Source organism: Orbicella franksi, chromosome 9 (genome assembly GCF_964199315.1).
Source record: "Orbicella franksi chromosome 9, jaOrbFran1.1, whole genome shotgun sequence".
In the NCBI taxonomy this organism is placed as follows: domain Eukaryota; kingdom Metazoa; phylum Cnidaria; class Anthozoa; order Scleractinia; family Merulinidae; genus Orbicella; species Orbicella franksi.
Window position 1 is genome coordinate 31,106,766 of NC_138153.1, and position 26,756 is coordinate 31,133,521.

Consider the following 26,756-nt stretch of genomic DNA (forward strand, 5'->3'; position numbering starts at 1 on the left):
GCTGACAGCTCTGTCATGGATGTCAGCCCAAAACCATTCCGTATTTTGCACAGTGAGCTGGCGGAGTGGCGCGCAAACATCGCTTAAACGTGGCAGAAATTTGCTAAGGTAATTTGTAAAGCCGATGAATCTTCGGACGCCGGCTACATCGGTTGGTGTTGGCATCTCTTGAACTGCTCTAATCTTTTCCGGATCTGATCACGTGACCCATGAACGGTACTTCTTTGGACCTCAGCTTGACTTTCTCTTTGTTTAACTTAATGTTCTTTTCCTTGCACCTCTGCATAAGCTGTAGGAGGTTTCTATCATGGTCTTGCAAGGCTTCTTCTTCAGTTGTGCCCTCTCCATAGATCAAAATGTCGTCATGTATCGGGAGTACACCTTTCAGGTTCTCCAAGGCGTTGTTGAGCCTCCGCTGGAATTCTTCTGGGGCTGGGCTTACGCCGAATGGCAGACGACACCATCGGAATCTTCCGAAGGGCGAGTTAAACGTTGTTAACATTGAACTTTCATCCGTCAGCTCCACATGCCAAAACCCATTTTTAACATCGACGGTTGAGAACACTTTTGCTCTTCCAAGCTCTGGCAGTATTTCATCTATAGTGGGCGTTGGGTAGTGGCTTCTCTTTAATGGTTCATTCAGATCCTTAGGATCCAGGCATACTCGGAGCTGTCCATTGGGCTTCCGAGCTGTAACTAGGCTTGAAACCCAAGGTGTTGGTTCAGTCACTTTCTTGATTACACCCAGGCGCTGAAGTTTCTCTAATTCTTGTTTCAGCTTCTCCTTAAGTGCTACCGGCACTCGTCGAGGAGGGTGTACGACTGGCTGAACATCTTCTCTAACTTCAAGGTTGTACTGGCCTTCTAACTTCCCAGTACCTTGGAAGACATCAGGATAATCCTTCAATAGCACTTCTTGCGTGACAGGATTTGCTTCAACGGATAGAATGTTGTGTTGCTGTACCTTAATTAAGTCCATCTCTTGAATTGTAGGACTTCCAAGTATGGGCATGCATCTGTTTCCATCCACAACGACAAAATCAACTTGATACATCTTGTGATTCTTTGGGTTATGGACTTCTAGCGTGCACTGTCCCAGCGGTGTCACGGTTGTTTTGTTGTACATCGTCAAGACCTTTCGTGTGGCCATTAGTTTGCTTTTATCGCGAAGGAGATTGGCGGGCACCAAGTTGCAAGTCGCGCCGCTGTCAAGTTGGAACTTGATTGCTGATTTGTCTACGTAAAGGGTCGCAAATAACTTCTTTGCGTGTTTCCGGTCGCGGGACGAATTAATCACTTCGCTTTGAATCTCTGACTCCAGAGTCAAGCAGTATTCATCATCTTCATCTTCGTCTGTTTCCACAACGTTGACTTTTGTGTTGAGTCGACACTGGGTTGTGAAGTGGTTCATCTTTTTGCAACTCAAACATCTTTTTCCGAATGCTGGACATTTGTCGCGGCGTTTTTCGTGTTTGTTTCCACAAAACTTGCATGTCACGAATTCCTTCGATTTGGGTTTCTTTCGATGATTAGCATCTGGTACGCGATCAGCGGCTGGCACGCGATCCTTGTCATCTTTGAAACTTGGCAATTTTCTACCCAATTTTGGGGGACGTTTCTGGTTTTCTTTCACAAAATGTACCTCACCCTGGTCCGGCTCAAGCGTTTTGCTTTGATCCTTGGACAGTGCAACGGCACGGCATGTTTGAAGACACTTTTCTAAATTTAAATCGCGCTCTTTAAGTAAATCTTCTCGAAGTTGTTTATCTCGTATTCCACAAATGATACGATCACGCACTAATGAATCTTTTAGAGTTCCAAAATTGCATGTTGACGCCAGGACTTTTAAATCTGTTACAAACCTTTCAAATGGCTCTCCTGGTTCTTGAAAGCGCTGAAAGAATTTATACCTCTCCACGGTTTCATTCTTTTTCGGATTGCAATGTGCTTCAAAGCCTTCCAAAACGTGACTCAAATCTCGGTCATCTGGTTCGCGTGTGAAGCTCAAAGTTTCATAGATTTCTCTGCCTTTACTTCCGATGAGGTAAAGAAACAACTTTATTTTCGTCTTTTCGTCTTTTCCGGCCATGGCAAGATCCATGTAAAGCTCCACTTCTTCCTTCCACCGTTTCCAGCTACTCGAAAGACTTGCGGAGTCGAAATCAAGCTTGCCAGGGGGTTTAAGCTGAGCGATCCTCTCCACAGCTGCTGGTGGGGGAGCTCCTCCGCTCGCAACTGATGGTGGATCAGGCATATCGGGAGTTTCACGAAATGTAAGTGTGTAACTTGAATAGGTTAAACTGGAGATGTGAGTCGTTTAATACTGACTATCTGACACCATGTTTCGAGTCGTTCGTATCAAAGCAGTCGAACGTCATTTTAAAGCCAACTGATAACTTTTATTATAGCTATTAAGGAAAGCTTCTCTTTTGACACATCACTCGACCTGGTGTCGAGGCTATAGAACAATACCTATTGTCACAAAAAGCTTGAAGTATGCATTCACAAACAGAACTACATCCACAGTACATGGCTTAAAAGCTACGTGAGAATCGATGCGCAATACTGTCAGTATAATTCCATCATAAGCTGTGGGATCCGAAAGAAAATATGCAGCAGTCTTCAGGGCAAAACTTCCAACTTTGAATTTGAAGCTAAATCTTCAGAAGATGTTAAAAAGGTTGAATATGTATGCCATATTAGAGAAACCTTCAAATTTGGTACACTAAGCTAGAACAAACGCCACTTAACAGATGTCAACAACTACCGGCGCCTTACAAACGACTTATCCATGACGGAAACGAAACCGACAAACGGACTTCCAACAGACCGACTTAATTTGACTAACAATAGACGGACCAAAAACCGACCAATTTGACTAACAATAGACTGATCGAAACCCACCAATGACTGATGACAAACTTTACACGAGTCTTTCAGCCAATACCATCATGGCTAAACTGACCAATCATGTTCAACGGACCAGACTTATAACATCATCGACTGACAAAAACTATCCACTTGACTCTGAAGATGACTTCCGCTCAGGTTGTCGAAACGTCAGTCACCAACAACAGTTCTTTTCAGAACTACCATCACCCGGACGATCACACTATACGAACTACTGATACTCCTGGGTTCAAACCATTTACTAAGTGTAGTGATGGTTAACGTTGGCAATTAAGTCATTGCATTTTGTTCCAGTAATTATAATGTCTAATTGTTGTTTATGTCTCGTTATATTTTCATATTTTTTACAGTTCTGGGCTTTTGACCTGGCTTTTTATGTATTACATTTGCAATTTTGTAAAATGCACTGTTCATGCAGTGACTGGCTATAATAATATTATGTGGCTCTCATATGCTCTATGCAACAGAGAAGTGTGATTGAAGTATGATGAGACGTGTGATTCAACCAAAGTCACACTTTTATAAGTGTGATTCACACATCTTTCACACTTCTTCCACACATTTTTCACACTGTATAACACACATTGCAGAAGTGTGATTTGAAGTGTGAAAAAGTGTTATTTTAGAGTGATTCACACTTCTTGTAAAAAATCATGTGTGATTACACTTGGTAATCACACGTGATCACACATTTATTTTTGCATGGGAAAGTTTTATCAGTAACTTAGCCTTATCAAAATATTCCTTTTTTATTTTTCTTTGTTCGCAGATATTAGGAAAGCCATGCTACTCTAAAATCTGAATGGAAATAAAGGTTACGTAACTATGTTACATAATGAATATGCAAGCCACAGCAGAATTAACTTTAAGACCAGTGGCATTTAGGTTACACCAAGTTTACTCACCACTTATAAAGGTTGAAATGTTTTTATCTTCAGCTTGTGACAATATGCCACTCACTTTTTCTTCCAAGAATTCGGTTTGGCTCTGAAGTCTCACAAAGCCCCTTTCTAAGCTGACCTGTTTGTCTTCTAGTCTTTTAATGTCAAGCCCAAACAAGCTGGTCAAATTTTGAAGGTGCTCTCTTAGTCCCTCGTGGTCTTGCACCCAGGACTCTTTGTTCTCCTCAACAGACTTACTTAATGCAGTCATTTCTTCCTGGACGAGCTTGAGGATATCATTATTTATCGGTTGCCCAAAGCACATGTCGATACCTGATACATGAATAATGAATGCAAGAATTACTGGTTCAACTTTGTACCTATGCAACATTACAAGTAATTTTGTTCTCTAATGCCAATGGACCATTTTACAGTTTGTTCCAGGCCTTGGAGTAGAAGCAAGGCTGGAGTTGACCTTGTTGTGAAAGATACCTCTGTGCTTTTCAGATGTGAATAGAAACAAGTTAGCATCAGAAAAACACGTTTTACAGTACATATGAAAAGCATTGCGGTTTCTACCAAAACAAGGTCAACTCCAACCTCGTTCCTACTCCAGCACTAGGTCACCAAGCACACAGCTGTAAAATTGTCTACTAGGCTACAAAACTCCCTATAGACAGCTGTGTCACTATACTATGATCATACTAGGATCTGTAGCAACATGCATCATTTGCCCAGACTGCTAGAATCAGCAATAATTATTATCTCAACATGTCAAGAAGGCAATAGAAACACAGTAATTGCAAATGTAAAGCTTTCTTGGTGGAATGTCATATGGTCACTGCAAGAAAAGTCCTAAAAATGTCTGGAGTCCATCAGGCTGTACCATAGAAAGTGAAAGACTAATAATGAACACCAAAAATAAGTATTGGAAGCTCTAGCTCTCATACTACAGGACTTATATCATTTAGCATCATAAGAAATGTCACTGTAGAACCTAAAAAGTGAGGGTCACGATCAAATGGGCTACCCTGGTTAAATAAAGTTACTCCCTCCCTCCCTCACTTAATGTCTAGGGACTGGTATATGGAGGAACACCAGATAAAATGTGTGCAAAATAGCTGCAGTGCTAAATGACTGTGGGAACATGGGCAAGTTAAGGACATTTCTCTACAGACTGGAAATTTCAGAGCATGCGTGACTCCAAATCAACTAATGAAAAATGGTGAAAAGATGGAGTAGATGAATTTTTCACTTGTTTGTCTTCACGATGAAGTCACTTTGAGATGTAGATCATGACGTCAGGCGATGAGGTCAATTGTTGTGTGTCACTATTTGTAGCACCTTGGTTCGCTGCTATTGGTGCATTTCGATCCTCATTATTATTCCGACTTTGTGACGCTGTTCCCTCATAGGTCTGCATTCTAACTGACCGCCTGTTGTGCTTTCTGATTGTAGGTATCCATGCTTCAGGAATTTTGATTCCACTATCTCTATTGATGTTATTTGGATGAAGTCTTATATGGATAGCTTCCTTGACCCTTTGTGTGTACCAGTGAGGGTCACGATCAATAAACTCAACTTTGTCCCAAATGGGACACGCAACAATTGACCTCATCACCTGATGAAGACTAGCAGTATAGCAGTCAAAATGTCACGATCTACATCTCAAAGTGACTCCATTGCATTAGACAAATGAGTAAAAAATTCATCTATCCTTAATCTTACATGTGGGCCCCATGATGAATAATGTACAGATCTTTAATGGTGAAAAGATGTTTCACTGCTCAATTTCCCACAATGGTGTTTGAAACTTAAATGCAAGGGGACAGAAATCAATGTCTTCTCACCTGTTTTTCTCCATGTTTCAAGTTCTTCCAAAATGTTTGCCTGATCTAAAGTTGCTGGGAGATTCAGTCTTTTAATCAGGTTTTTCATTAATTGAAAACAGTCCAAATAGTAAGCTTCTGTCCATGTAGAAGATTTGCAATGGCCCCATTCATTACGAACCTTAGAGCGCACTTCTGATGCGATAATGTCAACAGCTTGGAAGACAAAGCTTGGTGCCCCACACAAAATGGAAAGAGCTGCTGACAAGTCCAGAGATTCATCGAAACCAGTGAAGCTAGACATGATCGGTTTGACAAAGAGTTTAGCAAGAGAGACATCATCTTTCACACTGTAATCATAACTTTTGGATGATGCTTGATGTTTATTATTGTTAATGCTGCCATAATTTAGAGCCAGTGTTGAAGGATAAAGACAATTTAAATGACAAGCAAATGTTTGTGAATGGATGTTGATTGGTGGCAGAATTAGGTTCTGGTAAAGCTGCTGCATTTCATGTTCCAAAACTGCCCTCATCACCGGCGTGAGAACTTTTGAAAGGCAAATGCCAACCACCATCCATCTGTTGTCCTCAGCAGCAAGCATTTTAAGACATAGCACTTCTCACTGCTTGTGGAAGGCTTATGAGAGTACTTTGTTAGTAGCATATATTGGGTCTGAGTTTCTGGTAAACAAAGAGAAACAAATAGATCAGAGATTTAATTTGGAGGTTAGAAAATCACTTAGAAACTTACACCATGCAAGCTTCAAAACAACTGTATTGTGATTCCTGGTTTAAAATGTACTGCCAACAAATAAATATCCAGATATAGCTCCAAATTGGGCACTATACGCCTAGCCTAGCATGGCCTATGCACAACAAAATGCAGAGCAATAATTGGTTTCTCACTGGTAGAAAATTATAGTAGCAGTAGCTATGCTTTGCTCAAGGGTCTCATTATCTCTATTGATAGCCAAACTATTATGGGATTGCAGAATATTTCAAACACTTCCAGGCTTAGCTAGGTTTAAGATAAAGATCAAAATTAAATTTGAAATGGAAAAATATATCTGCACAAAGAACAAAACTTTAGATCAATTTATTGAAAAATGGGGGACAGTTTGTTCTTTGTAAACAATTACATACTGTATTCTAACTATTTATTGTATCGCTTTCTTTGTAACTCTCTATTGCCTTCGCGATTGTATTTTAACATATAAGTATATTGAACAGTACATATGTTGAAGCTAGTAAGTATATGTATGTATAAGTATATGCTTGTAAGTTATGTAACAATAATTTGTAAGTAATGAAGTATACAGTTTATTAATAATTAGTAAGTTGAATGTGGTAGTAAGTAATGTTTAGTATTTGTAGTAGCTGTAGTATTGTAAGTAGTACCATGATCAGTACTGCTCTAATAAAAAAAAAAGTACGCTGTCAGTGATTCAATAGAATTAAATTGAAATAATAATTACATAAATGATCAATGATCAAGTGTTCTCCCCAGGGCTTTTAAGCCAGCATGCCCTTTTGAAAAGACTACAGAAAGCCACCAGGTTTGAAAAGACCCCCATCATGCTTGAAACTTTGTGGTTTTTTTCTAGTCATTGCGTATAGAATTATATCATATTCTAGTGACTGAATTTTCAATGTTTTGTCATTTCATTTGTGCACATAATGGCTTCCTAAAAGTACTCAATCATGAACACACATATCAAATATTTATAAGGTATTTTTTAGAGCGGTTTTCTTTGCTTTGCAAACTGATATTGCATGCATGCATTAATATTTACAGATACACATGTACGTAAATTCACTGGTTTACAGCACTTATAATATTATACTAGCATGACAACCTTGGCAAGGTTACTTATGGCTAACAAATTGCACCCTGTTTTGCTTTATGCTCGCCATGTGTGAAGATAATGGAACTCGTGCCTCCAAAAAATGTGTCCCAGGTTTGATTCCTGGACCCAGCATAATAATAATATTTGACTTGCAATATTTGTTAGTTCTCTGGGTTATTGCATTTTGCCCTCTTGTCAAAAACTGCAACTCAATCTTATGAGTGTCTCCAGTAAAGATCATTACAAGTGCTCCACTTGGAAAAATATTGACATTTAATTGGCAGAGCACTGGTCTGCTCTAAGCAGGATGTTGTGGGTTTGAAACTGGCTAGATTGATCACTCATAACCAGGGTTTCTTAAAGTAAGTGATAAGATCATTCTGCCTGTGATTTGCAACACCATGTCTCAGTTCTGATTATCACGTCATTGGTGGTGATGGTAAGCTGTTGGCCTCATTTCCTCGTGTGCAATTCAAGGAGAGGTTAAAGAATCCACATTGCTGTTTACTAAGAGCAAGAGATGTAGTCCCCAGAGTTGTGGTCGAGTGTATGTACTAATACATCTTCTAAATCTATTCACAGATCTCAGGCAGGCTGGTCAACATTGCTTATACAGGCCTGTTAATCCATGGTCTAATACCACAAAGTCCAGTGAAATCACTTCAGCTATGCATGTTAAATACTGTTGGGCGCTGTTTTCTTTGGGAGAATCCAAATCCAGATTCACAGCTTGGCTCAGACAGACAGAATCTCATAAACCAACAAAGCTCTGAATATATTCACAACCAATACACCACTAGCACCAGCACAATTATAAGCCAAACAATACTTGTTAGAATGTATCTTTAACAAAACTGCCCAAAATTTTAAATCCCACATATCTGGAGTCCATTGAATCCAGCTTGGGTATGCATTCAAAGGATTCAGAATCATTTTATAATTAATAATATAATTCAGGTAAAGAAACAAAATCCGAAATTTGGATTCGGATTCTCTCGAAGAAACTTTGCCAGTATGATTTGGAATGACAAATTTCTCCAAATATTGGTGAGCAAACTACAAATAAAAGAAAAAAAACGTTAACTTTGCAAGTCCTTGTTCAATTTGTGATAACAGCTTGTGACTGTTGAAAGTTTTCAAATGTTATTTGCTTGGCAGCAGCCTTGTGCCCTTAGTGATCATACCTATAAGCACAAAGAACCCAAGACAACCATGCAGCCCCATATATACTCCACATTTACAAAGAGATCATATTTTAAGACACTTAAACAAAGAACATTAATTTATATCCACACTGGTGATCAGTACTACCTTAAAATGATTGCCAGTGGCATATTAAAAATAGTATTGATTTTGAGTTTAAGAGTATTACATGTATTGGATGTACTTTTTTCTAATCCTCCTACAAAGAACGCCAACCAATGAAGACACTGTGAAGTGGCAAATTAAGGTATCCTGATGGACACAGTCAATATAAATGGCAATCACGTAGGGGCCAAACCACCCCCCATTAATGTTTCATCAGTTCTTGGATATTTCACATTATTTCGCATTACTTAAAAAGTATTGACTCTTTCTACACCAAACTTGGCAGATGAGCAGGAGACCTATTGCCAATTATATTTACGTCAAAAATGTCAGTAAATGTCAAAGTTGTGATGTCACAGTGATGATGTCATGTTTTTTGTCACTTTTGAAGTTTTTAATATGCATATTAACCCGTTTTTTTACTGTTAATACCCTCTTAACAAAGCTGAAAATCAAATTTCTAAAACCAAATGATTTTTGACAACATCAAGCTTTCTATAGTTTTCTAGATTATTAGCCTTCCTAGAAAAATACTGAAAAAAAATAAACCAGAGAGACTGACTTAAGAAGGACAGTATGGTTAAGCAAATTCCGGGGGGACAGCAAAAAAATATTTAATTTACCATATCTCGAAAAATATTCATCATAGCAATAAACGGTTTCCAGCATTTTACTCCTCAAGTCAAGGCCTTTCCAATGACATAATCTTTACATCAGATTTTACAAAAAATTATAGCACGTTTTGGTGACGTCATCAATTATGACGTCACAATCTGACATTGTGTCACAACTTCCAAATTAAAATAAACTGGAGAACAAAGAAAGCTCATCTGCCAAACTTGGTTCAGAAATATATAAACCAGGCAAATATAGCCTTCATGAAACATTAGGGGGGTGGTTTGGCCCCTACGTGAATATAGACGGTAATAGACCCCTTTCACGCACACTGGAATGCAGCTGAACTGGACGACAAAACAAAACTCGAACGAACTGGAACGCGCATCTTCCGCTGTGTTCCGTTGTGCGTGGAAAAGGTCTTATATATATTTTAAAGGGTGGCGAATGGTACATGTAAATGCGAGACGGCGAGACAAGCGTTGTTTTCTTCGGGCCCATTTTGACTTTTTAGATTGCGAGACCGATATTTCAAAGTGTTTTAAGTGCGAGCGCGAGAAGTTCAGACTCTTAGGCCTAAGTTCAGACTGTTCACGTAGCACGGCATGAAAACAACTGATTCAGACGCCATGCCTGAGTTGAACCAAATTCAGGATCTACTGATGCCTCGTAACAATTCAAACTCCCCGTGGGAACGCAATCCCAGTAAAATACATTTATAAAATTTATGAACTTTGTTTAGCGCGCAAAAGCCCGACGTTTGAATCACTGCCGTGCCAGAGTCGTGTCGCATGACAGAGCTTGTCGAACTTTAATTAATAGCTTGCCGAACTTAATTCAAAAGTTTGATTCATGACGCGTGCTTCTGCCGTGCTTCTGTCGAAAGTCTTAATTCCTGAATTTAGTTCGGCAAGACAGAAGCACGACGTCTGATCTGGGCCTTAAAATTTGAGCCCCAGATTTAGTCGAGAGGTATGCAATGAGCTTGTACAGCCTTGTTTTAGCCAGCTTCTTCGAACTGGCCGGAACTGGAAATTCGATCGACTATGACACACTACGTTACTAGTATGATTAATCCTAGAGCAAAATAACTGTTTTTCTGGCGCCAAGACACGTTGCGGTAGGTTTTGTAGCTTTTGTAGAATTCAGACAATTTAGGAGAAGTTAGGATTAACTTTTTCTTGGAAATTTGTAAGTTGCTTCATTGAAATTCAATATCAAGTGAAGAGAAGAAGCCATGTTTATAAAAACATTAACGAACGAATCGGGACTTCGAAACCCTTAGCTTTGCGAAAAATCGAGACGAATAAAAATCGAGACTGCGAGACGCACATAACCGCTAAAAACCGAGACTGCGAGACCCGTGAAATTCGACTAAAATTTTACGAGACCTAGAGTTTTTGAAGGACCATTCGCCACCCCTCATATACCGTTGTATCCATAGCAGTTCCTACCGCCTTGTTTCCTTGTGGTTATCAAGTGGCTAAATCCATGGTCTGTCGCCCAAGAAGAGCTGAGAAATCATCCAAATGACGTGATTGCTGACTTTGACGACTTCAGAGTATAGAATTTTGAGTTGAGATTTCTTGGAGAATCACGAAGGATGAAACATCTTGAATGTCTACGCCGAGGTCTGGGGAGAGCGCAGTGCGGCGAATAATTAAGTACTCTTCCACTGTGCAAGAGCCCAACGAGACGTTTCGGTTAAATATCTGAACGGGAGAGTCCAAACGTCTAAGATTTTCGGATTCTACGTTGACGAAAACCAGTAGTTTACTCAACAGAAACATCACCTAAAAGATTCGCAACCGGGCCGGCAAAAATAGTCGCTAACATTTTCGGAAAAGTCATTTTTGCTATTTTTGGGCTGTCAAAAAGATCACCTCGTGTTTTCGGGAAAAGGAAGTTCCCTAGGAGGTTCGTGGAATGTAAATTTCAGCTAGCAAATTCTGAAAGTAAAGGAGGATTTTATTCGTCAAAATTTTCGCGCACTTGAATTTTCAGCTGAGAAATCCGAACAGATTAAATTCTTCTAGCTAACAAAAACATCTCTTAAAATAGTCTTTATACGTTATACTTACTTACTTAATCCTCTTCGTTCCTAAGTGGAACATAGGTCCTCAACTAGCGCGCGCCACCTAACCCTATTTTGTGCAGTGCCTTTTGCCTCTTTATACGTTATAAGGAACTAAAAATGTCCCTCTAAAGCTCCTAGTTAAATTTGCTCGTTGGGTGCCCTTGACTTCGACCAATGCCGTAGGTTAACCTGGCCTGTTACTGTGATCATAAGCTTTTCTTTTTCAGCAACTCCTCCATCTCTTTTTCATTAACTATTGGGTAACATTTTCATTAACTTGTTTTTGTTCGATGCGGAAGAAGGGATTATGCTCTCAAACACGCGTGAGGGCTATTTCAAAACAATACTTATCCTTGATTATCCATCAGTCAATTCCAGCAGTGCCCATCTCCTCGGGCATTAGCAGAGCATTTTCTTAAATGGAAACCCGGGGGTCGGGCATTAGTCATCCCTTCGTCAATCCCGGGGCTTTTAATTTGACGGATTTTTACGTTGCAGAGGTGTGGCATCATTTCAGAAGTGATTTCATAACCAAAGACAACCATAACCGAATTTGGGGCCAACTGGCTCCGAAGGGGTCATAATTAGCGAGACGGAGAACCTGCAGAACAAACGTTCACTACAAGAAACCGAGATTACAGCTGTTCAGAAACGAGGAGTGCGGATTGTAAAAACAACAACAACAACAAAACAAAATCAAAAACAAAAACAAAAACAGAAATTACAAATTTAAAAAAATGTATCTATAAATGAACTCTTCCTAGTATGATAACTATTTGTAGGTCGTCATTTACGGATTGAAGAAACAAAGCAGCGCGGCAAAAGTTCATTTGCTGGGAAGAAATTCATCATTTTTATTATGCACGTGCAACATGATTTTGTTTTGATTTGGTTTATTTGTTTCCCAGTTTAAGGGGTTTTACGATGCTGTTTCTTTTTAAGTTGGACCGGTAAGGAAAGTCACCTAACATTCACAGCTAAGAATTTGCGTTTCTTCACTGAAACGTCATTGCGTTCACTGAACTGGTGATTTAAAACATTTGCTTTCAAAGTTATGGTACTTTGGAACTTTTCACAATATCCGAGCAAATTGGAATGTTATCGACTTGTTTGTCATGCAGATTGATCAGAATGCTAATTAATATTCATTAACACTACCACCTCAACACTACACGAGGCCTTTACGTCAGACGGAAACTGCAACCGTATAGAAACTTCAGCTAGTGTTTCTTAAGGTCATTCCTCACATTTGCATTGCGCAGCCTTACTGCGCGTAATTTTTGGCGTCATTAGCGCGCGCTCGTGCACGCGCATATTGAAAACATGACAGGTTTGCCTTGATATTGAGCTCTTTCAGTTGAAAAATGGCTCTAGCTCACCAACGAGCACGGGCACCCCAATTTTTTTTCCAGTCATTGTATTCATTGTAAGAAATTATAAGTTCTATGGGTTCTGAGCTTTAAATTACACCCTAGTTACAGAGCACTGTGAGACAAGCAGTGGTGATTGCAGTTTGCCTGGTCTGTTGTGTCTTTAAAACTGGGAAATTTAAAATAATAAGCTTTGCGTGAGAAAAGACTGATCTAAATTCTATTGTTGAAAATTTAATAAATAAGAAAAATAGCAGATACACTGTGGTCTTTTCTATTTTGCAGTCGGTAACCACGTCAAGAAATTTAGTTCAAATTTTAATCAAGGATTTAGCTTTTTGTCTGAATCAAACTTAAAATGTTTAGTTGTGTCCGACACAATGTATTGACTGTAGTTTAATGCGTTTTCTTATGAGTATGGGCTCACAAAGATTTTACAATTACTGGGAATGCGTTTTTATAATAAGCATTAAATAATGCCAAAATGGGGCATTTTCAATGCCTCACTGCTCCTTAATGAGCATGGGCACCCCCTTTTTTTATTTCAAAATTGAAGTTATCATATGACAAATATTTAGTGGACAAAGTTTGAACAAAAATCTATTGTCACTTTTATTTCAGAGGAATTACCTTAATATGGCCATTTTCCTATGTCTGATTTGCCAGCCAGATCATCGTCTCTGGAGCGAGCAGCCGAGCACTTGTCCCACAAGCGGGTGCAATGTGAACAGCGTCGAGGTTCTACACAATCTGGAGGTAATGTAGACAACGCTTACGTAAAGTAGAGACTCCTATTTCACTACTTGAACATTTTGAAGGGGGGCTGCTGTAGCGAGAAAAGAGGGAAAATATCATAAAAACAGCTGAGAATTTTTTTGCAACGCGGTGTGTTACCTGTAGGCCAAACGAGAAAGCGAGCGCCGCGGATGGTTGCTCTTCCTTTATACTCTCCTGCACTTTCATTGACTCTACACGCTCAAAGAAAGTTCCTGCGTCGACTCGCGCTCTCGTTTGACTTGGACCTCAAGATAAATTAGCATAGCTCAGCTGTGATTCTCTTTGGATTGATGAAGTTGGCGCTTTTATTGTCGTTATTGAACATTTGTACACTGCTTTTAAGGCAGCGCAGCGCTTAGTCATTAAATCTTTTCTGCTGTATAGAAATCTCTATGTATTACTTGAAAAGAATGAAATGTCGGCTGGGAAAGGAGAGTTTTAAGTTTTTCGGCGTGTTAGACTGAAATATATAGATTTTTAATACCCCTAAAAGACAACTCCTAACAGTCTCGACCCAACACGGTTAAGAGGATTGAAGAGATTTAACAAAGCTAACAAAGTTGCCCTAAACATAATTTTTAAAGGGCTTTTGTTTATGGTCTTATCGACCGTCTGTCGCAATCACGTGCGAGAAAACGAAATTCCGTTACAGTTCCCAGTAGTATATAGGGCACCAGATTAGCCCGCCCACACCCACTTTTCAAGATGGCCGCCAATAAAAGTTCAAGAATAGTGACGTCATCACCCACCGCACCACTTGCTGTGACGTAACTTCCGATTTTCGGAGGCGATGTGGTGCAATCTGTGACGTCACTTCCGGTTGGTGGAGCTGACGTCAGCCCTAGGAGTGGGTATGGGCGCGGACCCCATATGGGGGCTTGGGTGGAAAGTGCTAGAACGTGCGGGGGGTTGTGAGTGGAACGTGTCCAGGCCGGTACAGGCTGACGTGGTCCGAGGGGGGTTTGTGTGTGGAACGTGCCCAGGCCGGCCCAGGCTGACGTGGTCGCTGGGGAAGGTTCTAGAGCGGGGGTCCCAGGTCCAGCTCGCGCGCTCTCCAGTGGTTTTATAACCCTAAGGAGCTAAACCCTCAGTGGCTATAACCCTAAGAGCTGTAACCCTAAGTGGTTAAACCCAACTAAACCCAAGGCTGGCGTTGCTCACCCCTAAGTGGGTATCTCTAAGCAAACCCTAAGTGGGTAAACCAAACTAAACCTAAGCGAACCCTAACTGCTTAAACCCAATTAATTAAACCCTAAGTGGTTAAAACCAAGTTAAACCTAAGTGGCTAGCCCTAAGTGAATGGTGGTTAAGGCTGGCGTCAGCGGTTTTTTATAAATCTCATTTTGCTCACCTGGAGATGACGCCATGCGCCGGGTGCTCGCTCGCGCTGGCACCTAAAAGTAGTTAAATCCAACTATGACCACTTGGGGACTAAGGTGGTTAAGGCTAAATGTCACCACTTGGAGCTTCAGAGACCTAAGATGCTTAAGGTCAAATTTCACCATTTGGGGCTCTGAGGGTTAAGGATGTGAGAGCGCGTGTGCTGCCGACCTGAGGGACTGGAATCTGGGTCATTTTTTCCTGTTATTTTATTGGCTTGGTCTACTGGTCTTTAGGTTGAAAAAGCGGTCAGGTGTGTAGCCCATGTCCCGCTTTAGGAGAAATCTAGAAATTCTTGCAGCTGCGCTAACTGACCTTGACTCAGATCTTCATCTAAAACTGTGATTTTTAGACCATTACGGAAATGAGCCTCGTACCATGTACAATGATTTTTGGTGTGTGACGATCCACTGTCGTAATATACAAGACAATCGACACAAACATTACATTGTTCACAATGTCTCATAGCAAAATAACACCACACCCTATCTGAATTGTCTATCTTCTGGAGCGGAACCTGACAAAAGCCTGGGGGCTAAAGTGGTTAAGGATGGCGTCAGTAGTTTATCACGTGTCTCCAGCGTCCAAGTGAGTGGAGTGCGGGCACAGTAATGTCATTAAATTGTTATAGACAAAACAAAGATGCTGAGTCTATATAACGTTTATTGAATAACTCCAAAGGGAGAATTGATTATAATTTTAAGTCTTGACCGTCGGTATTCCACCAAGTGTTGGGAACTAGACTCGTTTCCAGTTTCTCAGATTCGTGGTCCCAGGCCCGAAAACGCACGATATTCTGGCCTAGTTTTCTTTGTCTTTGCTCACGAAGACTTTGCCTGATCCGTTCCTTATTCTTGGCGTAATAACCTCTCCAATAACCGTTTAACCGTTCCCTGTTGTTTTTTCAAAATTGCCTTCGGTAATTTCTGACGTGTTCCTTGTTGTTTTGAACATGAGCTCTCTGGCAGCTGTTGACGAGCCGTTCCTTGTTGTTTTCATACCATTTTTTCCGACGGGTTTTTAGAATCTCGACGTTCTCTGTACGCCATCGTTTTTGTCGGGCCAGGATTCGCTCCCTGTTCTTGGCATAATATTTTTTATAGTAGGCCTTTCTGCAAACCACCTTCTGGTCATTCTCCAGCAGTTGATTGGAGCAATTCATCTTGTGTGGCGTCTTACAAATAATGAGGAAGACCCTAGAATCCTACTCTCCTATAAGAGTCACATGACTAATTCAGTGTATTACACTGAGGCTTCGACCACTTCTTCTACTTCTTCGTCATCATCCGACTCGTTGGGGAGTAACTTCTTCTTCATGACTCTGTTTAGCAGGAATTTCTGTTTTTCCACTGCTGACCGGCTGCTTCGTCAAAATCCATGTCGTCTTCCTTAATAAAGCGTCGAAGAGTCTTCATGACTTTACGGTGTATTGCGTCGAGTTTAATACGGTGAGTCCATTTTAGACGCTCTAAGTAAGTCTTCGGTAGCCTTCTTCTATTTACAGGTAATAGGGCATTGAAAGCAGCATTTTCGGCATAGTCAGTTTGGGATTTTCCCTTATCCAGGAACTGCTGGACTTCTTTCACGTAGGTTTCTTTGATATCTTCCCCGGCTTTTTGACGTAACGGACTCCTCGGATCTGGTTCATCTTCGTCTGCTTCTTCTTCCTCTTCGGAGCTGTTACTATCCTCCTGTTCTCCCTGTTCCTCCTGAGGCTCCTCTTCCACCTCCTCTTCCTCTTCTACGTTGTCATCATTGTTTTCTTCCACGGGGTCAAAAATATCTGTTGAACGATCATCCATGATTCTCGTCGACCTTCCCCTAATTAAGACTGTATGCTTCAAATCAGCCTAGTCGATTGAATTGCTCTTTAATATACCATTTTGGTCCATGATCAAACACCCTCTTTCTTTCTTCGATGCCAGCGCGGGTATCCTTCGTGCGTCAAGAGGTGACTAAACACGCGTTTGCTGTCATTACTGGCGGGATGTAAATCCAAGAACGTGTACCCAAACGGTCGTTCGGTCACTTTTTGATAGGCGTCCATCATGTCTTGCCAGCAAGTAGGAAAGGCTTGAAGCAGTGAATTCCTCATGCCTAATTGATCTCGTGGATTCTTGAAGGCTACGATGTAGTGGGCGTTCCTGGAAATACTCTTGGCGTACTTGCCTGGTAGAAACATGTCTTGGCACAAGTACAACACGGTGATATTTTGATGATGAGAATGTTTGATGAATAAATCCAGCAACTCTTTGTCTTCACCTCCCTCCGCCATGCGATCGTCTAATACGAGGAATCTACCCTTCGGAAACCACGACTTGAGATGGTCTGACTCCGGAATCCCTTCGTGAAATTGCACACCAGCGTCTTTCATGTCTCGGAATCCATTTTGCCACACCCCGTAGCAATAATGAGTCGTGGGAGGAGGTTTCACAAACAATTCTTCCAAGTGATCCAAGAGTGACGATTCGGTAAAACAAGTCTTGCCACAACCAGAAGGGCCCACGACCAAAATACTGGAGGGGATCTTGAACCGAAATGCTTCTCCAAATTCTATTCCATTTGAGAACCCATTCTGCTTTTCGCCAGGAAATGGGATCTTTGGGACATTTTCTCGTGGTTTTTCTGATCCACTGCTTTGACAACTATGTTTCTCGTGACGAATTCTACTGTCTGCACGAGAGAATAGTCTATGAAAATATCGACAATAAAGGGACATGAGTCCTTGCTAGTTTGACTCAAAATAAAATGAATGGAGGCAGTTTAAGCCTTATTTTTATACATGGTTGACGATAGACGTGGTGAGTGTGGTGGAGGTGGTGGTGGTGGTGGTAGTGGTAGTGGTGGTAGTGAATATGGTGGTAGTGGTGGTGGTGGTGGTGTTGGTGAATGTGAAGGTGGTGGTGGAGGTGTGAGGAATTTACTGCTTCAAGGGCGAGATGTTGAAGCCACCGCAGTGTGCCATCGTTTTAGTTCCACCTCACAAAGGATTCACGCTGCCTGCCATGATGGTGATAGTGCAAAAATGGAATCTTTACAAGCACACCAAGTCCAGGGAACACTGTAACAACTATAAACTCTTGAAAGATGTTCTGATCAACCTAAGACGCCGGGGCCTGGGTGAGCCGGAAAAATTAAGATGCCGTCCATTTCTGAAAAACGCTTTGACTCACATCACCGATCTTCAGACTCATATAAAAGCCAGACAGGAACCCTGGAACATTTTCGAGCTGATGTAACTCCAGGACTTATTGCTGGACAATCAACTATCGATTGTCGAAGTAAAACCGGCCGATCATTCGTGTCATTTTCTCTTTGTGGAACCACCGGCCCTCGACAGCCTTTTCAGGAAGGGCCCCATTTTCACGGGTTAAAAAATCCGTTGATCTTTTTTGAAAAATTGTCTTTTCCACTGCTGTTGTTAGATGACCTTTATTAAAAAAGGCCTTTTCCAGTGTTGTTAAGAAAAATAAATTCAGGTTTGAACGTCGTGAGAGTCTCAGCTTTTGATTACCCACTTAGGGTTCTTAGGATTTAGTTGGGTTTAAGCCCTTAGGTTTCAGTTGGGTTTAGTTGGGTTTAAGCACTTAGGGTTCACTTAGAGTTACCCACTTAAGGTTCACCACTTGGTTTAAGCACTTAGGGTGCACGCGCGCCAGCGCACGGGGTCATCTCGTGGTGAGCAAACTGAGATTTATTAGAAAACCGCGGACGCCAGCCTCGGGTTTAGTTGGGTTTAAGCAGTTAGAGTTACTCACTTAGGGTGAACCACTTAGGGTTTAGCCACGCTAGCCTTGGGTTTAGATGGGTTTAAGCACTTAGGGTTATAACCACTTGGGGTTTAGGCACTTAGGGTTATAAAACCACTGGTAGAGCGCGCGAGCTGGATCTGGGACCCGCGCTCTAGAACTTTCCCACGGACCGCGTCAGCCTGTTTAGCCACTTGGGGTTGTAAAACCACTGGGAGAGCGCACGAGCTGCACCTGGGACCCCACTCTGGAACTTTCTTCAGGGGCCACGTCAGCCTGGGCTGACCTGGACACGTTCCACACACAACCCCCCACGGATCACGTCAGCGTTTTAGCACTTTCTTCACCCCCAACAGGCCACGTCAGGTTGGACCGGCCTGGACACGTTCCACCCAACCTCCCCACGTTCTAGCACTTTCCACCCAACCCCCCCAATAGAGGGTCCGTGCCCATACTCCCCCAGGGTTGACGTCAGCGCCATCAATCGGAATTGACGTCACAGATTGCACCACATCGCCTCCCAAAATCGGAAGTGTCGTCACAGCAAGTGGTGCGGTGGGTGATGACGTCATTTTTTCGAACTTTTTTTGGCGGCCATGTTGAAAAGTGGGTGCGGGCGGGCTAATCTGGTACCCCATATACTACTGTTCCCGACACAGTCCGAGTTAGGAAAAATGTGTTTTCAGTCTTCCTTGGTTCATGAATTTCGTTTTGTCGCAGGTGATTGCGAAAGATGGTAGTCGTTTTGTTATTGTTCTGTCTGAAGGGAAAAATATAATCAGCCTTTGTCATCGGTATGTACTGAAAAGGTAGAGCTGGAATTGTACTTTTTAGGATGGCTTATGACGAGTGTGTCATAATAAAACGTTAAAAGCTTGGTAAAAAGTGAATATTTTGTCGCCAAGCAGAATTAGGGGTGGAAATTAAGCGATATCGGCTACTAGCGAGACAGCGCGATAATAGTAACGATAACAGCAAGGGAAATTGTCCTATCCACAAGAGAAATACCAGACAAACTAGTCCGCAACTGGCGAGTGATTCGTGATTTCACAGGTCAATTTCAAAGGCACATGGGTGACTAATGTCAAAGAGATCTAAAAGGAAATTTGAGACAGTTTGCTCTTCACTCGTTCTATCCATTATTTTTAAAATACAGATACCTATATATTCGTCCTTGCGTTTGCCGACTGTTAGTTCAAATTGCGGCGATATACCATTCCTGTCAATGTTTTGGGGCAATTTTCGTGTTACCATATTTCCACCTTCCCCAACCCTACTCTACACCCTCCCCTTTCCCCATAGATGACGAAAATACCTACACAGCCCTCCCTAAGTATTAATTTTTGATAAAAACTGGTCTAGAAAATGGTCCAAAAAATGGTCCAAAAAGATAGTCCAACAGTCCAGTCCATATCTTACTCTGTGCCTATCCAATTCAAGACTAGAGTACAAAAATCATATCCTATATAAGACCAACATGGCTAAAATCGATACCTTATTTATGACCAAAACGGCTGAAAAACCATACCTTTTGGGGCTGCACGTACCTATATAGCCCATATAAGGGAGTACCCCCGACCGATCTCCATCGTTCTCTCAAGTCAAGGCTTTGCTGTTCCTCCTCAGCCTCGCACTTTTAGCCTAGCCTACCCATGAGGGGTGTTACTGAAACCGTGGGTGTTTTGTCCTACATGTAAAAGCAGGGGGGAGGGGACGGGTAGGGAGAGCAGAGATGTAGGGAGATGGTAGTGGGAGAGGGGAGAAACGCCTTCTTCCTTTTTCTTCCTCGCGTTTCCCCCCCGCCACCCTCCTCTTCAACGTCTACACCGTGTAGATTAGATTTGTATTGTAAGAGTTTTAAACTCATTCATTTAATGTTTTATTTGTCAATTGTGAATAGCTTTAATGAATAATTTTGTAAAGCGCATGTGAACGTGTCCACTTGTTAGTATGTGTTATAAAAGTACCATCATCATCATTATTTATTTATTAAAATAGATTCTACACTTTCATAATCCTTGTTAAAAGAATCAAGAATATACAACTTCTAAAATCCACTTTTTCTTCTTTCATTTCAGAAGTCTGCATTTGGTTAAAGTCGACTGCCTCGTAAGAGGGAACAGATTTCCACACCTCCTTAATTCTAGCTTGATACAAGATGTTTTCAAAATGGAGATTGCGTTCTGTTTGTTGTATGTGCCAGCCATTTGAGTGTGTCCGTGTGACGTAACACCACTCTAATAAACCTTCAAGAGCGTGGTCTTTTATGTGGTTCACACTGTCACGGCAGAGCCATCATGTCAAGCAATGAATTAAGTTTGGCATTAAGCCATGTGACTTGTTTTGGTAGTAATCCATCAATCCAGTCCCGAGGTAGTTCAGAGTATCCAACTTTACACCCCAACATGGCGCCCGCTACTGTCCCATTACAGGTGGCATGGCCTCCCTGCATCACAAGCTCGGTTATTGTTGTCCTGTAGACAAAAGAAAACCCTTCTTGTAATATTACCGCAGATTACCCAAGCCCTCTTTAAATGAGGTACTTCATGGTTCGCGCATCTTGAAAAGTTTAGCCTAAATTGTTCAATTTCGTCGTTTGAAATCTGTGTCAATCTTTTCCAATCCTAACTTATGGTTTATTATTATCTCCTTGGTGCTTTTCCATCTTAGCAAACTACTATTTTCAGGTTTCCTTCAATTCAAAGATAGTTCAGCACGCGGCCAAACCAACTCAAAATACCGTGACTGAGCTCCTTTAAGTGTAGTCGTAAGACTAAAAGAATGCGAAATAAAATCGCTTTTTCATTTGTCTGTTCAATTAGTTCAAGAAATATGAAAACAGTATGCTAATTGAGAGTCGCTCATGTATCATTACTAACGGTAACTCATATTTTGCTAGCCTCCATTTTACACAGTAAATCAAAATGAAAAGAATGATACTCGTGTGGAATGTATCTTCGTACTTGTAATCTTTCATAGATCTGAGTGCGACCAAACCAGCTCCTAATGGTTTCAAAGTGTAATCTGTCAGCCTTGGTTCACAGAATTCCACACTAAAATGGAATAAACATTTCATCAAAATCAACTTGACATACGATCTTTTCTTACAAGATAACAGCATATCCCCAAATTCAGTCCGTGTACAACCCAGGTTTAGCTTGGGAACAAATTCTCAGTGGGAATTCGGCGAGAGGGCAAAGCGCGTTCTCTTAATGCACTCAATGTAGATACCAGCCCCTCTCAAACCTCTTGTTAATGTGGTGCTAGCGAGAACACAAACCACGGTAAAATGCATAACTGAAGCAATTTTCAAGCCACCAACTTTACCACAAAGAACTCCTTTCACTACATATTTGTGTACTCAGCATTTCTGTAGGTACCATGCCCATGCTATGTACTTCGACAGCTGAGGTCAGTGAATTGCTTTAAAACATCTACCAACACACAGAACTATCACATACATGTAGTATATCAACCACCACCAGTTGATGGTTGGCTGGCAAGTTGGCTTGTATTACAGAACTTAAGTCACAAATCCACCAATCCAGCATCTAGTACACAATCTTGAGCCCCCAAGCTATTCCATAGAAAATAAAACAGAAGTTGTGAAGAGGAAACTTACTCTTCCCACGTCTGGCAATTAAAATAGTGGTAAAAATCCTTTTGATGAAAAGATTCCATTAAATGAAGCTTTCCCTGTTCTTTAGCTTTCTCTAGCATTTCTTCCAGAGAAGACTTGCTTGTCAAGTCATGCTGTCCCTGTAAAAGAAAACAAAACAGCTTTTAAAAAAAATTGGAAGTTCTACATAGTGTTTAGAGCAATGCTGGGTAATGATAAACACTGAGAGCCTAATCACAAGCTTGGAGCATTCTACATTACTTGTCATTCAATAAAATAGTGGGTACAACCCACCTGGGACTCTACAGATACTACAGCAAAGGTTACACTGAAATTAAATACCTGCAACATCAATGCGATGATAATGCATACAGCAACACAGCTTGCAATGCATCTAGCAGTTCAAAGCAAAACCACTTATTAATTAAACATAAAATCTTGTAATCTTGTAGAAAGCCTAATCAGTAATGGTCAGTACCTACAGATCAGGATTTAATGCTACTTGGGTCCTTGTGTTGGCTCAAAATTGGCTGAATTGTTACAAGGTGAGAGAATCTGTCAGGCAGCAGTTTTTTCAACATATACAGCTGGGTAATCTTGGATTTCATTGTCAACAGTAGTTCTGACTGCCTAAAGCATTTTCTAGTCTGTCTAGTGTGATTGTATGGGTGAGGGTAGTTTTGGTTCAAGCCATTTACTGTAAAACTTTTCTTTAAGCAATCCTTGAACCCTACTCACCTGGGATCACAGTGAGTAGCCTTGCATATCCTTACAGCATTTGTTGCTACTTCATTTAAGTCATGGAAATGAGCAATACCAAGAGCTGCTACTCTCATTACTGCTCCATTAGATGAGGATTCTAACTTGTTTGCCACTGATCTGGCTGCACCATGAGGATCACTCAGAAACTCTGGATCACACACAACCTACGGCAGGATTATTACAGAAAATACTGCAGTACATCAAATATTTTAGAAGAATGGTAGAACATGTTACCAAAAGAAGGAGCATGATGTCAGAAAGGCCAAGGCTTACTCCAGCTGATGGATGAACAAAAAGCGGCTCCATGGCTGAAGAGGCCAGAAAGAAAAAAGAAGGAGGGGGGCAATGAACTTGGATTTCTCAACGAGCTGTTGGGGAGATTGGTTGCATAATAACTCGGTAGAACATTACCTTGGCAAGAACACCCCTCACCCCTCGCCCCACGGTATCACCCAGTTCAGGAAAGCCATGTTTGCACCAGGAAAGGAGGCTCTTAGCAAACTCCAGTTCATCAACAACACCAGCCCAGTGAATGATGTTTTCAAGGATTAACACCTAAAACCAAAGCAAAACAGAGTTAAATTTCAGGAAAACCTTGATAATTTTGCACTGTACATTTTGTACCACTATGTATTTGTACAAGTTTGTTAACCAGGTTGCCATAGGTGAGCCCAACTTCTATAACAATCACAACCTGTGCCACTACTGTACTTCTCCCCAGACTCACGATTGCCCTATCAAGCAAACCAGCACCAATCCCAGAAAAATGCACGCCAGGCAGAGACTGGTTTTAGTTTGGTTGAGTAGAATGATGCAGTTGGCATGCAATGGTAAACCAAAATGTTATATTCTAGTATTATAACAGCAATATCTAAGCAATAGTTCTGCAGCTACTTATGGCAATTTATTCCCTACTCTGTGGATTCAGGGTATACTAATGAAGAAACAACATGCATTCATGACCACTCTGTGAACCTGTAGGTCAGGTTCACACAGCCTTCTGATGAGTTTTCTCACATTCCCACTTTTAAGTATACAAGTCTATGTAAATATTTGCACATCTTATTAATCTTGTTAAATTAACTTACTGTTTGGTCAAATGAGTCTGTCCAATCTCCTTTCTGCCACTTACTTCTGTGCCTGTCTTTAACCATGTGCTCCCAGGATAACATATCCTTATCATAATGAAAACGGCACTCATCAGGCATCATAAACTCTGTACAGAGTCCAATAGCATCACCGATCGCTGCACCATATAGACAACCAACTATCTTGTCCACCAGCTCATCCGGAGGAAGGTAATGTGCATTTGGTGGTGGCCTAAGAGGTGTTTTAATGCGACTGGTAGCATTTGTATTTGTCTGTGTTTGAACATACTGTGCCCTAGCAGTGTGAGGGTTTGTGGGAGCAAGCACCAAAACATCACCCCTTACACGAGGAAACTCATTTCGTCTTATGACAAGCTTTTCATCAGGTTCTTTAGGATTTTGATTCCGCAAATAAGCCAAGACTGTTTCTGAGCCCTGATTGCAAATCTGCTGTGGCGGACATTTGCATTTGTTAAAGATTGCTAAGATTAGTTTCAGGGAGCTTGACTTTCCTAAAGTCAAAGGAAGTGACTCCAGTTCGTTATAACTGACGTTCAAGCTTTGAAGTGACTCCATATTTCCCATAGTCTGTGGCAAACATTTCAATTGATTGTGTGACAGATCAACTTTCTGAAGTCTTGCAAGCAAACAAAATGTTTCTGGAAGTTCTTGTAATCTGTTGTTGTTTAACAGCAATGTCTTCAAGTGGAACAAGTAACTAAAAGAATCTGGTAAATACACCAGGCGATTGTGGCTCAGATCAACAAATGACAGATGAGGAAGGTAGATGGAAAATTCAGAAGGGATGTAGGTGAAGCAGTTGAATGATGCATCAAACTTTTCGTAGAATGAGATGTTGGTCAGCAACTCCACTGGATAATCAACCAGTGCATCTGGACTGTCTTGTTTCAGATGCTAAAAGTATCATGAAAAAACAGTTACCTCTCTAGTGATTAATTATTTTGAAATTGAACTTGTGATTCCCATGTCCTCAATATTCACGACAAAGACCACTATTTTATCTGTCAGAATAAATTTTAGGGTGCACTCAGAGAAATAATAAAAAAATGCTCTGGCTTATTTCCGTTTTTATGCTTGATTTCTGCCGGCCTCTTAAGTCTGATTGGACTATGTGTAATAATGGCATCCACGGCTGAGTGTCGATTGATACCCTCCATGGACCCGCAATCGACCCTCCATCAATATCTTACCACTCGATTGACATCCCGAGCGATACTCGGCCAACACTCAATCGACAATCAATTAACATCTCAACTGACACTTGATCGACACTCAATAACCAGCTGGTCAATAGTCTGACGCATGTCGACTGATTCATATACATCAATCAAAAATTAGTCCACTGTTGACTGATTGGGAAGTGAGATTTCAATTGAGTTTTGACCAATTACTGATAGAGATGTCGATCAAGGGTCGAGCGAGTGTATCGGTTGACACTTGACCATGGATGCCTTTAGTACACATGATCCCTCCGGGCTATTAGTGCTGGCTTATTTCCTGAACAGCGGCTCGTAATCAAGTCTCCTGTAGGGGTTTCATTCAAATTTTCCAAGGAGCATCCCTGAACTTTTCATATGGGAGTGCCCCCCCCCCCCCCGCCCCCAACCCGGGAGTTACACTAAGCATGATTCCAGAAATTTGTAAAAGGAAAACAATAATTATTATGCTTTACTTCTTAATTTTGAAACCCAATAATTATTATGAAAGTTCACAGTTCAAATATATGATCTTTCATCTATTCACTTGACGTATTCTTCACCATCTATGGATATATTACGAACTCACAAAGTGACCAGCTCCCAGTTGGCTTGATAGCTCAGTTAGTAGTGTTGATATCGCAGAGGTCATGGGTTCGAAATACCATTCAGGCCGGAATTTTTTTCACCCTTTGATGTGCATAAACTGCGATGGTCAATCGTGTCGTCATATCTTTCTCCGCAATTTAAATATATGATCTTTCATTTATTCCGTTGTTCGAAACTCATCTTATTGTCACAGTTGCGTGATCGGGTAGTTCTGAAGTTTGCATTAGCATTTCGCCACTGCCACACGTACATATGAACGAAAATAATATAACTAATGTCTGTTTCCAATTGCGTAAAGATGGACATGTAAAAAAATAAATAAGCACGCCATAAAAGTACACAATTTGACAATAAACAACTGCTGACGTCAACTAAAAAGTAATTATTAAGAAACACTGTAGATAAGTGTTGATCCTCTAACCTGTTGATACTCCTCATATCCCAGTGATCGACTGATGTTCAGCTCACGAGAACTCAATCCCTGGAGTTGACCCACGTTAATTTTGGCGCTAGATTCCAAGTTTCCCATTTCATTATGATCCACTACTTGGGATGAATTTCGTGGTAGATTACTACGTATTCAATAGACAGCAAACTCACGAAACATTTAGTTTTCCTCCCCTACCGACCCTTATAAAGCTCACTGTTCATGTTTTATTAATTATCGCTGTCCCGAAGTGAGAAAGTGAGCCATGGTTGGGAAGTACCGCTGAAAC

General features: G+C 41.1%; 3 protein-coding genes across 5 annotated transcripts in view; 1 reads left to right on the plus strand and 2 right to left on the minus strand.

Annotated features, from left to right (window-relative positions):
* LOC145498439 (uncharacterized) overlaps positions 1 to 3,821 on the plus strand; it is a 13,829-nt gene extending 10,008 nt beyond the window's left edge. The window contains exons 3-4 of the mRNA XM_081478373.1: positions 2,489 to 2,680; positions 3,680 to 3,821. Coding sequence (XP_081334499.1) covers positions 2,489 to 2,680; positions 3,680 to 3,712 — 225 coding nt within the window. The 3' untranslated portion in view covers positions 3,713 to 3,821. The remainder of the gene's footprint in view (positions 1 to 2,488; positions 2,681 to 3,679) is intronic.
* The window catches only part of LOC145498438 (uncharacterized), a 33,985-nt gene extending 22,523 nt beyond the window's left edge, over positions 1 to 11,462 (minus strand). For 2 of the 3 annotated variants that reach the window (XM_081478372.1, XM_081478370.1), the window contains exons 1-3: positions 10,847 to 11,462; positions 5,642 to 6,303; positions 3,816 to 4,124 (exon numbers count right to left, since the gene is read on the minus strand). In XM_081478372.1, the coding sequence (XP_081334498.1) occupies positions 3,816 to 4,124; positions 5,642 to 6,224 (892 nt within the window). In that variant the 5' untranslated portion in view covers positions 6,225 to 6,303; positions 10,847 to 11,462. Of the gene's footprint in view, positions 1 to 3,815; positions 4,125 to 5,641; positions 9,776 to 10,846 lie in introns of those variants that run through there. The other variant, XM_081478371.1, reaches the window with a different exon arrangement.
* An 8,215-nt stretch (positions 11,463 to 19,677) lies between these two features.
* Positions 19,678 to 26,681, minus strand: LOC145496693 (uncharacterized). Its single transcript, XM_081476426.1, has 8 exons — positions 26,462 to 26,681; positions 24,215 to 25,129; positions 23,538 to 23,681; positions 23,103 to 23,290; positions 22,707 to 22,758; positions 22,368 to 22,504; positions 21,709 to 21,798; positions 19,678 to 21,219 (listed from the first exon to the last, which is right to left on the minus strand). Exons 1-8 carry the CDS (start codon positions 26,567 to 26,569, stop codon positions 21,027 to 21,029), a joined length of 1,827 nt encoding a protein of 608 aa, XP_081332552.1. The 5' UTR covers positions 26,570 to 26,681; the 3' UTR covers positions 19,678 to 21,026.
* Positions 26,682 to 26,756: the final 75 nt, after the last annotated feature.